The sequence below is a fragment of the Papaver somniferum genome, unplaced genomic scaffold, assembly GCF_003573695.1.
Source record: "Papaver somniferum cultivar HN1 unplaced genomic scaffold, ASM357369v1 unplaced-scaffold_137, whole genome shotgun sequence".
NCBI lineage: Eukaryota > Viridiplantae > Streptophyta > Magnoliopsida > Ranunculales > Papaveraceae > Papaver > Papaver somniferum.
In genome coordinates this window covers 9095356-9109535 of record NW_020622934.1, presented here as the reverse complement: position 1 = coordinate 9109535, position 14180 = coordinate 9095356, and the positions used below count along the sequence as shown (strand labels likewise).

At 33.6% G+C, this 14180-nt stretch overlaps 1 protein-coding gene across 2 annotated transcripts; it reads left to right on the top strand.

Annotated features, from left to right (window-relative positions):
- Positions 1-8035: 8035 nt before the first annotated feature.
- Positions 8036-11997, top strand: LOC113334783. 2 transcript variants are annotated; one of them, XM_026580981.1, is made up of 4 exons: positions 8036-8437; positions 8561-9554; positions 9733-10157; positions 10385-11997. In XM_026580981.1, the coding sequence occupies exons 2-4, from the start codon at positions 9474-9476 to the stop codon at positions 11676-11678; spliced, it is 1800 nt and encodes a 599-aa protein (XP_026436766.1). In that variant the 5' UTR covers positions 8036-8437; positions 8561-9473; the 3' UTR covers positions 11679-11997. The 2 variants fall into 2 exon arrangements, with proteins under 2 accessions (XP_026436766.1, XP_026436765.1); XM_026580980.1 differs by having other exon boundaries at positions 8036-9554.
- Positions 11998-14180: the final 2183 nt, after the last annotated feature.

Genomic DNA, 14180 nt, shown 5'->3' with positions numbered 1-14180 from the left:
TATTTCTTTTTTATTATTTTTTTTTGAATCTTTCTTACCCGGGCGAACGTATAGTCCCCGTCCCACACCAGGCGTTGGTATAGTCCACGCCCCACACCAGGCGAACGTATAATGTACGTCTCACCAAATTTAGTCTTTCCACCGTAGCGTCACACACCAGACTAAACCCAAAATTTGGTCTTTTTTTCCATCTTTGGTCTTTGGTTATACTCGCACCACTGCGGTTGCTCTAACTAACAACCACTTTACCAAGTCTAACCAATAATATTAAGATGGCTGCAGATCCAGGCATAGGAAATGAACAGCTGGACCATCAAATCATATAAATATGCACCAGAAAAAGATCTTAACTATATGTTAAATCGTCTAAGAGTAATAATCTTCACGACACTATGTTACACGTAGTCGGTTTCTTCCCTCACCTTATTAATAACCGATGTGTCTCGGTTTCATGAGATTTATCCGAAGATGACGATATCAGTAAACATTTGTTCGAATTTGGTCAGCATCAAAAAATTTATTGGTAAAAAGAAAAAAAAGCAATTCTCCAAACTGACGGTCGATTTTGGGTGTGAAATTTTATTACTGGGAGGAGAGAAATTAATTCTTCACTCACTATGTAAATGTATTTCTTATCTTTAATACGTAATGGGATCTTCTTGACTATTCTGTCATCTTTTTTTCCTTTTCTCGACTTACTTTGAAAATAAAAACGGAATAAAATGGAGTGTTGGTTGGCTCTTTTCAATGAGAACAGATAGGACTTGTGAAGAAGACGAGCCAAGGTCCCCCCATAAAAATGGTAATGGTGTAGTAGTGGCTGATCATGATTGTGGGCGATGAGGTGTGGAGAAAGCCAGAAAAAAGCGTGGTCCTTGCTTGCTCAACCCCATGAAAAAAGTAATTACAGAGGCGAATGATAATAGCAGCCAGGTCATTCATTTTTATTAATATGTGGGCAGCCAGGTCATTATCATGCCTCGCAGCATTACGTGTCTTTATTTAACAGCCTGCCTAGCTGATAAAAATCTAAGTCATTCGTCCCCATTCCATGGATGTTAATTAATAGGTGTAGGTCTACCTGAATTTGGCAAATTAAATGAGAATATGTAAACATTTGCAGATTCTCCTAATAAGTTGACTAGTTATCCACATCTAAGAAAACAAACAATCAAATAATTGTAGCAGTGATGATGATTCATCAACTTACTAATGATCTATGTGGTGGAGGGATAACCTATGCGAAAATAATTGAGACTTCATTTGTTAGTTGTGAATGAGTAAGCCAAGCCAACCCTGTATGATGCAACACCTCTTTAACGCTACAGACATTGATTACATTACAACTATTGCCACTAATGTGGGGGGTGGGGGTGAGGGTGGGGGGGATTTATTTTGGTGGAGTTAAATGTTTGTTTGATGTAAATTACTCAGTGTTTTCTTTTAGTGGCATGGTTTTGTCCTCGAAGATTTACACCTCCTATACCCCATATGGTGTGGAAAAGGCTATAGGAGATTCTAAATTATTCGATGAACATTCATTTCCAGGTCAAAAATTGGTTTTGTTGCTGATGTAATTATAGTACAGTCAATAATACCGGTAATTTGAGTTCAAAATTCATCAGTACAGCATGCATATTCCTTGTCGAACATCTAAAGGACTTGAAGAAATAGGCGAACTGAACCACTTCTTGACTAAGGATGGTAAAGTTAATCAGACACAAGAACTCCAAGTTTTGACCTAAAGCATGGAGGAAATTTTTAAGATACCCTCTGGAGTGAGTAGCTTCTTTTTAGTTACATTGCTTGTTACTTTTCTTAACAGCGGTGCTACACACACCATGAACCTCTCATCGAAATAACCACCGCGTGAGAGAAAATGTCGGGGCCTCACCAGGAGATATATAGGGTAATAAGTCTAGATTCACCGTGATTTTTTCACGGTGATATTCCCGCAAGACACAAAAAATGATGGGGCCCACTAAAAAACATCTCCCTTTTCTCCTGGTGGGGTCCCCGGGTGTGTGAGTATCGGTGAATTCTCGGTGGTGAATTCACGGTGTGCGTAGCATCAGTGTATATAGGAGGCATTTTTTATTCACGGTAGGACCCACCATAACTGTCTCACCGAGTGTGATTCACGGTGAAACACACCCGGTGAATCTATACTTTCCCTTTTCTTAATTATATTTCCGGTACACCTGGGCATGCATTTCCACAGTTGTATACCTACAGTTCCAACTAAGCTAGAGGCTGAGCTGCAGTATGAAGCGGATGCGTCGAACATAAAGACCCTACAGACTTAAAGGTGGATGCTTTGATAGGGAGGCATACATATAGAAAGTTTGGTACCATATACATTGAAGACGTGGCACAAAAACAGCATAAGCTTATGCTACAAAACAACCAGATCATAGGAAACTTAAGCAAATATTAAAGCTGAAACTGACATGGAATAGAGATTGGTTGGGGCCCAATCCAGTAGATGAGAAGTTAAGGCCCCTTTCTCTCTTGTATTTATTTATTTTAGTGAAAAAAGAGTGAGTGCCTTTAAAGACAAACTCTCTAACATGAGCACTTAGATGTAAAATCAATAAAAGAAGGCAACCGAAATACAAAAGGAAAAGTATGATTCTTGTGCCTTACGCACTTTTTCCACCCCCCTGCGCTACATAATTGTCAAACGACCTTACCTAAAAACTCCTTGATCTTTTTATGAAAATATCTCTGCATAGAACATTGGACCATTATATCCGAGAAATATTCGCCAATAGGACTAGTGAACTTGGATCTACGGGGAAGAGACATTCCAAATTTCTTGTTAGTTGATAGAATTTTTTTGAGGATTTCTGTGAATTTGTAATATTGGATAGGGATTTTTTAAAAGTCTTTAGTATTTTTTGTTCTTCGATTTAGAGTTTTTCCAATAAAATGTATGTGAAGATAAATGTCCAAATCCACATAGGATAGACATTCATTTTCATTAAAAAATTCTGCAACCCCGACTTCTTAAATCAATGTAAAGATGACACGGCTTACTTTTTGTTAGGCATTGTCAAGATGAATATCTAAAACTAGAATTAATTCCAATATAATAAATAAAATATTTTAGCTCTAATAAAATCTTAACATTACTAAAAATAAAATTTATATTTAACAAAAAAAAATGATCACAAACAACACCATTGGAGATGGATAACTTTTTCACCTAAAATTAAGAAAAAAATGGAATGAGGATGTCTTATTTGTGTTGCCACCTAGGAAATACCTACGACAACCATTGGAGAAGCTCTTAGATTTTGAAATCAGTGATTTAAGTTAAGAGATTTTCATAGCCTTGTTTGGTAAAATTTATGATTATCTATAATCATAAATAGAAAAATGATTTTAGTATAATCATCTTTATAATAAATTTTCACAAACACCTTTCTCAAATAATTGATTATCTTTGAGAGGAAAAAACAATGATTCAGGGTTCTTTTTCTAAGTTTCCTATTGTTTTTCTAGGTATCCCTCGATAGTTTTGAGAAAATAAGAAGAAAAAAACCCAACTCAATTTTATTAATTCTTTTTATTAATTAATTTTTAAAAACAACTTTTTCCAGTTTCTGAAAATAATGATTTTTTCAATTATGATTATGATAATCAATTATTATAATGGTCACCAAACACATACTATATAATGGAATATGGGCTGATAATCCATGATAATAATGGTTTACAAAACATCCCGTATGAAGTTTTATGTCAAAACATACCGTAAAAAGCTTGAAAAATGACATGTTGCAATCCCTCGTGTTCATGTTTAGATAGGTTTAATTTGTAGTCGACAAAATAATTAAAAAAAATTATTAGACATACGCGGACTTACAAGGGGTAGTCAAATGAGATTTTAAATAACTTTCAGAAAGTTTCTAAGACTTAGTTTGATATGCTGCTGCTTTTATAAAAGCACTTTTCTGTTGTGTTGTGCTTTGAGAAAAAAGCAGTTAGACGTTTGGTAAAATATCAATTAAAGTTAAAACTGATTAAAAAAACTATCATAGTGTGTTTGGGAAAATACGATATTCAACCATTGTTGACAAATGAAAAAAACAGACATATCTCTGAAAATAGTATTATTCAATTTTATTGGGTTCAAAAATAATTAATTTTTTTTGCTATTAAATATAAATATATAAAATACTAAATTTACTAATTGTTACTATTATTATGATTGTTAAAAAAATTTATTTCACTTAACCACTTTTTAGTATATACATATGTATAATTTTCAAACAAAAAGTTAAATTAAAATCAAGAAATTATTTAAAATTTGTTTTTATTTTTATTTTTGAAAAATATATATGAAATGGTATCATAAAATAGCTTGAAAGAAAATATAACAATATTTAAAGAATAAAATATAAATGATTGTATATATTTAAGGGTAATTTTTGTCATTTACAAAATAAAATAGGGACAAAAAGGATAAATCAAGCATTAAATTTTGGTGGGACCAAAGCTTATTCTTTTGTAGCTCTTAAAAGCTCCTCCTCCACAGCTTTTAAAAATTGAGAAATTTGGGAAGTGCTTTGGGTAAAGAGTTTTTTTTTTTTATTTTTACCAAACACCAATTTCAAAAATTACTGACATATATAGGTTTTGAAAGTGCTTTTGGAAAAATAAAAGCTTTACCAAACCCAACCTAAATCCACTGTTAGTCTATAGAAATTCTTCGATAGTCTGACAGGTCAGACTAATAAACCAGTAGATCCGATTAGGTTTTCAACTGGTTTGGATTTATTTTATTTTTTTTAACAAGAGGTTAATCAATTGAAATATGTAGAGATATCCACAGACTTTTTATATAAGAGATTTGGGTAAACTCTTTGAGAATCATAGATTTTGGGAGACTCTCTGAGTGGTTTTTAAGGAAACTCGGTGATTCGTCGAGAGAAATATATATAAGAATTTCGTGTTACGTATATCAAGTATAAAAAGAACTGATGTAAAAGAACTCTTTTACAAAATAAACTTGCAATTAATTAAGTGAAAAAATATAAGTTTATGCATGCCATAAAAATTGTAATTAATTTGTCATCTATAAATTAAACCAAACTGAACATAAACACAGACGAGATTCTCTCTCCTTTCTTAGAAAAAAAACCCAAAAAACTCTTCAAGTAGCCTTCATCTCTTTACTCAGATCCAGTCCAATCCATTTTGGCCTGGATCTGAGCAAAAAAATTGTTTGATTTTCATTAGTATTAGATTTTAGTGTAGGATTTTAATTTTGGTTTGATTTTGATGTCGTTTGACATTTTTCTTCACCTTTGGAGCGATTATATCGTCGCTTTTGTGCGATTTTGTCTTCATCTTTATGGTGATTTTATCTCCAATTCCAAGGTGACTATTTCTAGGAATTTTGGTTGGTATGTGGTTTGTTATTTTTGATTATTCAAGAACATCAATGATTCAACTCGGCGTCGCTGCGATTTCACCTTCAATCCAAGAGATTTAGGGCATCCGAGTTCGTCTCAAACAATGGTTAGAGCAAATTACTTCTCAATTTCAGAAGCATCTCTTTTCGAAGAAGACAACTATCTTAAATGATCGGATTTTATTCCGGTTTATACCATCCTTCCTCCTCCCTACAAAAATTGGATACTAGTGCAGTTCATCGCTATTTCTCTTCGCGATTTATTCGTAATTTGTATCTTTATTTGTATTTGGATTTTAATTTTCTTATTTTGCGATGTTCTTGATTATCTTATAAACATCCATGTAACCTCTATTTTTCCATGAAATAAAATGTTACATGATATCAAAAGAAAAAAAAAACATAAACACAGACACTTGGAATTTTTCATAAATCTTATAGCTTTGGAACGTTAGTATTTATTTATTTATATGAATTTAGTCGTAGCTTATTTTGGTTATTAATTAGTAGCTGTTATTATTATTTCTACTTGAACTCTCGAAATCCTTAAAAGCTTCAAATCATTGATTCTAAAATCAAAATTCAATAACATAGAACAGTAAATACTTTTGGAATGAGTATCAAAAACACTCACTAACAAATCCAATGAAAAATTAGGTGAAAGAGTGTTTTGCGGACCATGAGGGAGCAATTGTAACACACTCAAAGGCTAATGTTTAGCCGCTCCTTTATTTATCATTTTTTATTAAAAAGTCCAAGCAGATGATGTTAGTTGTTTTCCCAGATTTTATTTTTTGGATATGTTCATAATAAAATCAGTGAAGGGTCCACTCTAAAAGAATTTAGGTTAATTAAAAACTATTATAAAATTTTTTGAAAGGCTAATCATCTGCGGCTAATGGGATTTTTTCTCCAAGCGGTTGATGTTCGACCACTTAGTCTCTACTATCAGCTACTCATGCATGTGAAGGAATGTCTGAAAGATTTTGATTAAACGGGTGAGTGTTCTCATTCCTTACTCCTTAGCAACACCCAATTTGATATTTTCTGATCAAATTTCTTTACTCTGAATGAACGTTCTCATCCCCAGCCCTTGCTCAAAATCTTTATCCAATAACAATAACTTTTGTAGATTTTCATAGATTCACTATCCGCTAACAAAAGATTTGAAGTGTCTTCGTAGTTCCCTCTGAATCCAAGTTGGCTAACCCCCAATAATTTTTTTATTAATCCTAATCTTCATAGCCTTTGTTGAAGTATTTTTATATATATTTTAGATAAATATATTTGCCCTTGATATTTGTTTGTTGGGTATTTGCATAATTTTATAGAAATGGACCATGCGAACCCGATCGGAACACTGGTTGGGCCACGAAATTTGACTTATAGATTTTACAAGTTATGTACCTAATCCGCGTTTCAGAACATTCTCGTTGTTTTACTAGTTTGGATTTTGAAGAAATATACAATTCAGACAGCATTTTTCGATATAGATTGATTTAAGTAAAAATTATTCATTTTTAAGGTTATGTAATAATAAAATACCAGTTCCGAAGTTCCCGATATATCCCTTCTTTTTCTGAGAGGTGATATGATCATCTCTGAGATCGTCGAGTTTTGAAATCAAAGTCAAGTCACTGATATTATTGTTTAATTTTGTTACCAGTGTACTACAAAGACATAAGCATGTAAATATCTTACGAATCTATTGTTTTAATTTTAAATACTCAACTCCGATATTTAATAAACTAGGTTGATATGAACATATTTGAAAGAAAAAAAAAACAAAAAAAATGAGTATGGAATAAACCGAGCATATAAAAAATATTTATCTTTGAATCATGTCTTGAAACATTAAGATAAATTGTTTAATGACTTCCGTTGGAAGGTTTCAATTGATAGCATTAAATAAATTAGTAAAAATTTGTGCCAAATTTATTGTGCAAAATCCATAACAAAATACCGTTGTGCTTTATAGCTCGACCGAGGTGAGAACTATTTTTACCTTGAACGTTGCCATTGATAATTGTCGAGAGTGTGAGGTTTTGAGGTTTAGACAACAACATATAGAGCAGAATGGTTGGCTGATATCCTTTACCAAAAATGCAGCTAGTCATTGAATAATTGGTGAATGGTTTGGTAATCTTTATTTTTGTCGACCAAAGAGAGTTAAATGAGAATTTAACTGGGAAGGCAAGATTAACATAGACAATATTCACGTTATATTTTTACCTTTTAGTTAAAATGAAATGCACCTTCCGAAAAAATTGGAAAAACTTATTAATTTTGTGCTAAATTGTGCATGCCTATCTTTTCGAAACAAAATAAGTTTTATATAATGTGAATTGTGAAGTGCTCCTTTGCTGATTTCATTTTCTTGGTTGCACTTTCACTTCTCAAAAAAATGATCTATTCTATTATATAAAGCCAATTATCCTTAGTTGAAGCTGCAAGTTTTTGTTCCAAATTTGCCCATCCAAACATTTTATTTGCTTAGTTATTATAGTTTGTAACCAAGGGTATTTCAGGTATTAAAAATGAAATTTCATCTCCGATATTATTTGTTTCAAATTTCTTTCCCAACTTTTAAGGTATCTTAAAAGAAACGTTAGAACTCTGCAGAACTTCCAGAAACCACCATCAAGAACAATCCCGATTCCCGAGACCCAACTCTCACTATTAAATAAGAACCCCACCCTTTCTTTTTCGATTTATTCGCGTCATCACAGCAAAGATAGCAATCGCAAACCAAAGACCTCTCTGTTCAATCTTGATTGGGGAAACTTTTTGGTGTGATGGCAGTAGTGGAGATGGGAGGAGAAATTGAAACGTTTGCGCTTGAAGCTGAGATTAATCAATTGGTGAGCCTAAGTATTGTTACTTTTTTAAGTACCAAAAATATTTTCTTACTTAAGGGAGTTAATTAGTAATTCATCTGATGCTTTGGATAAAACTGGATTCGAAGAGTTAAATTAATTGATCATATGCGTAGCCAGAGTTGAGATGACTAAGCAGGTACAGAATAATTAATCCCTAATCATGATTTAGAATTTTCGTTTAGAAATTTGTTGATTTGAACTGAAACAATACGGTATTCCAAGAAATTTCAATACTGATTCAACCGATATGGACATGTAGGCTGGGTTTAATTGTGTTTTCCGTTACGGGGATGTTGCACATTTTTTTTTAACAATTTGGGAACATTACCAAGAACCGGGACGGAACAAACGGTCAGTGGTTACCCAAAAGCACTGTTTTATGAAGATGTAGAAATGAACGAACATTAGAAACCAATGAATCTAGCAGGAGCATGGGCGCGTGCCCAGCACTCTTGTAAGGAGAAAACGGTAAAACAGCACGCTGAATCGCTGATCGATCGATGGATCGATTACACAAAAACGAAACATTATTATTCGCAGCAGCATCGCCTCTTTACCCAAATTTTATAACTTATTGCTTATTGGTGTGTCGAACTTGATATTTGCACCCACCTTATCTTTTTCCAAGTAATTGAAATGTGAATTTACTCGTGGTGTGGACCCCCGTTATCTCTCTCCTCGATCACCGCCTACGTCAGGTCACTATTCAAATACTTACCTACAGTCACCCACTCTTTGTAATACTACTAATATTCTCAATACAAAATTCTTTTTTCCTTTAATAAAAACGAAAAATTCAAAAACTTATTTATAGGATGAGCAGTAGAGTAGTAGTAGGCTGCTAGATGAGAGAGACGGAGAGAGGGGTAGCGTGTGAGTTGGTGTTTTAGAAAGAGAGAATTGCCAGCAAAGAATTTCAAGGATTTTCAGAGTCAAAGCTGGCATTTTTTTTATTTTAGAAAATTCAAAGAAAATTTGAGTTCAGTTTTTTACTCTTTCATATTTCAAAGCATATGGGTTTATAAGCTTCAGTTTTTCTTTGCTTCTTCCTCCTCCTCCTCCCTCTGTTCTATCTCTCCCTTTCTCTCTGTATCTCTCCCTCTCTCTTCTTTCATGGTTATTTGAGTGAAAAATCAAGGGTTTAAACAAGAACAGGAAGAAGGTTCTGTTTAATGATTTATATTGAAGTTATGTCTACTTCTCCTACTTTAGTTTGTGGTGAGAAGAAACATTGGTGGCTCACCAACAGAAAGGTACCATTCTTTGGGATTTCCATGCTATTTTTTTTTATCAGGATGTGATTTTGATTCTATTTTAGTCGATGAAATGTGTTTACAGATAGTGATATTGGGTTTTTTTCAATGTTTTTGATTTATTATAGAAACTGTTTGATTAATGTACTCACTGAGTTATTTTGTTTGGTTTTTACAGATTGTTGATAAATATGTAAAAGATGCTAGAGTACTGATAGCAACACAAGAATACTCAGAGATTTCATCAGCACTAAATCTACTCGATGCAGCATTAGCATTATCACCACGATTTGAAACAGCTCTCGAATTAAAAGCACGATCTCTACTTTATCTTCGTAGATTTAGAGAAGTTGCAGACATGCTTCAAGAATATATTCCAAGTTATAAAATGGTTTCAGAAGAATCTTCTCATTCATCTGATTTGAACTCTTCTTCACAGCAATTGTCTAGAGAGAGAGTTAAGTTATTGTCTGGTGATAATTCTTCATCATCAGATTCCTATGAGAAAGAGTACCCTTCTTTCAAATGCTTCTCTGTATCAGATCTTAAGAACAAAGTCATGGCTGGCTTGTACAAAAACTGTGAAAAAGAAGGGCAATGGAGGTAAAATTTCTATCTTTCTTGTGCAACCTTTTTTAGATATTATGATGTTCATTGCTTTAAGTGAATTTAGCCTTGGGTTTTGCTTAACTTTGACTCTTAATCCCATTAAATGATTGTGAAAATTTGGTCAAAATTAGTCTACCGTCATTTATAGCTTCTGTGAATTGTGTCTTAAAAGGTCAAGATATTTGAGCATTTCTGATTTTAGTCACTTTTCAACAATGCAGATACTTGGTGTTAGGGCAAGCTTGTTGCCATCTTGGACTAATGGAAGATGCAATGGTGCTTCTTCAAACCGGTAAACGTCTTGCTTCGGCAGCGTTCCGTAAAGAGAGTGTTTGTTGGTCTGAAGATAGTTTTGCCTTTACAAATATTCCTCTTTGCAGTGATATGAACAACAACAATCATCTTGCAAATCCGCTGCCATCAGAATCAGAAAGTATTACTCAGATTCTAGCTCATATTAAACTTCTTCTCCGGCGAAAAACTGCTGCCCACGCAGCACTTGATGCAGGTATATACTCTGAAGCTATTCGTCATTTCTCTAAAATCCTTGATGGTCGTCGAGGAACACCGCAAGGGTTTCTTTCGGATTGTTATGTACATAGAGCTCAAGCATATAAGTTTGCTGGTCGGTTCGCTGAGGCAATTGCTGATTGCAATAGAACTTTGGCACTTGATCCAACCAATATTCAAGCTTTAACCATAAGAGCTAGTATTCTTGAGACAACTCGATGTTTACCGGATTGTCTTCGTGATCTTGAACACATGAAGCTTCTTTATGATTCAATTTTACGGGATAGAAAACTACCTGGGCCTAACTGGAAGCGACACAATGTTAGGTACCGAGATGTACCTAGTAATCTTCGAGCATTAACAACTAAGATCCAAGAACTCAGACAAAGAGTTGGATCAGGCGAAACAAGTAATATAGATTATTATTCATTGATTGGATTGAGAAGAGGTTGTTCAAGATCAGAACTAGAACGAGCACATTTACTTCTTTGTTTGAAGCATAGACCAGATAAATCTACAAATTTTGTTGATCGATGTGAATTCGTCGATGAGCGTGACCTTGATACCGTTAGGGATCAAGCGAGAATGTCAGCATTATTACTCTACAGATTACTGCAAAAGGGATATTCAAGTGTAATGGCTACAATTATGGATGAAGCAGCAGTTGAGAAACAGCGTCAAAAGACTCAAGCAGCATCACAAGCTGCGGCATTACAAGCACAAGCTCAAGTTCAACAAACACCACAACAAATTCACCAAGTTACAATGTCTGAATCTAAACTAGACGGGGAATTGCAAAAACAAGTTCTATCATCGTCAGCATCTAAAAACAGTTGTTCTTCACCAGATTACAACTTAAATTTACAAGAGAAGAAATCAGCAGCAGCTGCAGCAGCAGTTTTCCAAGGAGTCTTTTGCAGAGATATTGCAGTTGTTGGAAACCTATTATCTCAAGCCAATTTTAGTCGTCCAATCCCCGTCAAATATGAAGCATTGAGTTGCTGATTAATAATCAAGTCCTCTCAGATTTCAATACCCGAAAGAAATCTGATTTCGTCACACATTGTACAAATTTTTTCAAACCAAAAAAAAAAAACCGGGAAATTTTGTTGCGCCTTCGCATTCCTACCACCACCAATCACTAAAACCTCCGGTACCAGACCTATGTAGTTAAGAACCCTTTGTTAGTCACTATTACTGTTGTTATTTTTTCACTCTATGTAGATGCCACAAACCCTTGTACTCCTTTTCTACTACTACTGCAATGTTTGATTGTAGCTTCTTCTTTTTTGAATGAGAAAAAAGTTTCTTTCTTGGTCGCCCATTAATGTTGTGCATTTATTTGATCAGAGTAGAGTTGGTAATCTTTTCTTCCTTCCTTATTACTTGAATGTCAGTATCTCTAATTATAGAGATTGACTGGGAAAAAGTATGAATTTTTTTTTTTTTATCAAAAAACATGGATTTTTTTAGCAAGAAAAAAAACAGTCATGAAAACTTAAATTGCAATTTCTGGAAATGTAATCTTAAAGGACACTCCAATCTCCGTCGGTAATAAATGTGATATTCATCCCGAATTTCTGATTATTGAATGAATCTTCATGTGCTATTATGAATCAGTTACTACTTCATTTATTTATCAGTACTTTAAAATCAATTCGATGCCATCTTTAGTTTTAGCTTTCCCGCCAATGACTGATATTTTTCCAAGCAGTAAATTCCTACCTTAGCTTGTATGTACTAGTCGGTTGCAGATGCGGTATTGATGACAACTTAGACTGTAAATTGATTCTTCATGCGAGTCGCCAGTGGAGACGACCCATCGAATTTGTTTATTGTGAAACTATAAAGCATACTTATAACACATCATTGTTGAAAAGATTAAAACCTCAATTTATGAGCTACGAAGAATTGCTAGATACAATGACATCCTAGTTTACGACATTTCCTCGAATGGCCGCTGTGTCTAGACATAGTTCAAATAAACAAAACCCGAAATTTTATAAGCATGTAAAAGCTTAAACAAGCTATTTACTTCTTTTATTTTTGCGCATTAATAGTTTAGAATTTTAACACGACGATTTCAACGGCGCATCGGATGAGCCAATGACCCGGCAGCAACAAATAAAAAACTTGTTGTATATCCAACATCAAAGATAATGCAACTTATATGGTGAATTCATCCCAGGGACCGACCGTAATTACCATTGGATTCCTATACAAGCAATATTGCCTTGTTTAAGATTAACTGTGTCTCTAAATATAATTTATTTATCGTTAACCAATATGTCCAATTAGTATAAGTTAACAAACAGAAAAAGTCGTCGATGACGTCCGGCTTTCGCCTTGTGTCAAGCCTTATCTGCTAGTTAGCCACCCCCGTTATGAGAAGATCTTAAGCAGAGATTTTGCCTGCTAATAATAACTTAATTTCTGACTATTTGATCCAATCATATATAGATTAATTAGTTGATTCCTCTGTAATCCCCCCACTACTTAACATTCCTCATTCCTAAATAATAATCGAATCACCATTAATTACTTTTGCTTATAAATTAGATCAACCTTAAATAATGCTGCATCAACGACACTTTTTAGAAGCAGTCTTTACTGGATGATCATTAACACCCCACATTACATCAAGAATCCAATGCTACGTTACACTATTGATAAGGAGGAAATAACTATCCCATTCTCTCATAATTCTCATTAATACTACTACTAAAGATTAATAATAAAGAACAAATAAATGGTTGTACTATATGTTCAATTATGCAACTAACTAGTAATAATAATAATAATGATTCCAACAAGAACATAAATTTGATTCAAAATAATTTTATTTTTTTTAATTTCTACTAAAACTAAATTTCAAACAACTTTCCACAAATCTCATGTGTTTGTGTTTATGTTGATTTCCATTTCTTGGGCATTAACATCAATTCACAGGTGTCTTGGTGGATCACATGTTGGACGGTATGACACACTTATTAGTGGGGTACAGTCTCTCATCCAACACTTATTTGTTTAGTTCACCTCCATAATTATTCAAAACTAGTAGTAGTCATTTCATTTTTTTTTCATCCATAATATCAAAATGGTTAATATTTATTTACTTTTACCATGTATTGTAATTTGTTGTCAAATGAATCCAAGAAAGTAGAAGACAAATACATATCTGAGGTCTCATCAAAGCAAAGATAGGGAGAGAAAGACACACCTCCCCTCCAATTAGCTAACTGATTTGATTGTTTGTATTTTAGTTTCATTCTCATTTCTATCATCACCTATTATTTGAAAGCAATGATTGAGGGCAATATCGTCAACATAAAAGTCGGAACAAATACTAATAAACAAGCAAGAATAATGTGTTCGTTTATGTGTGGTCATAGATAGTACCTTGTATTTGTGGTGAAAACTCATCACACAGAGGAAAAGACAAGCCCATTGATAAGACTTTTCATCTTTCTTTGTACAAGATTAGTAAAATTTATTGCGTTTTGTCAA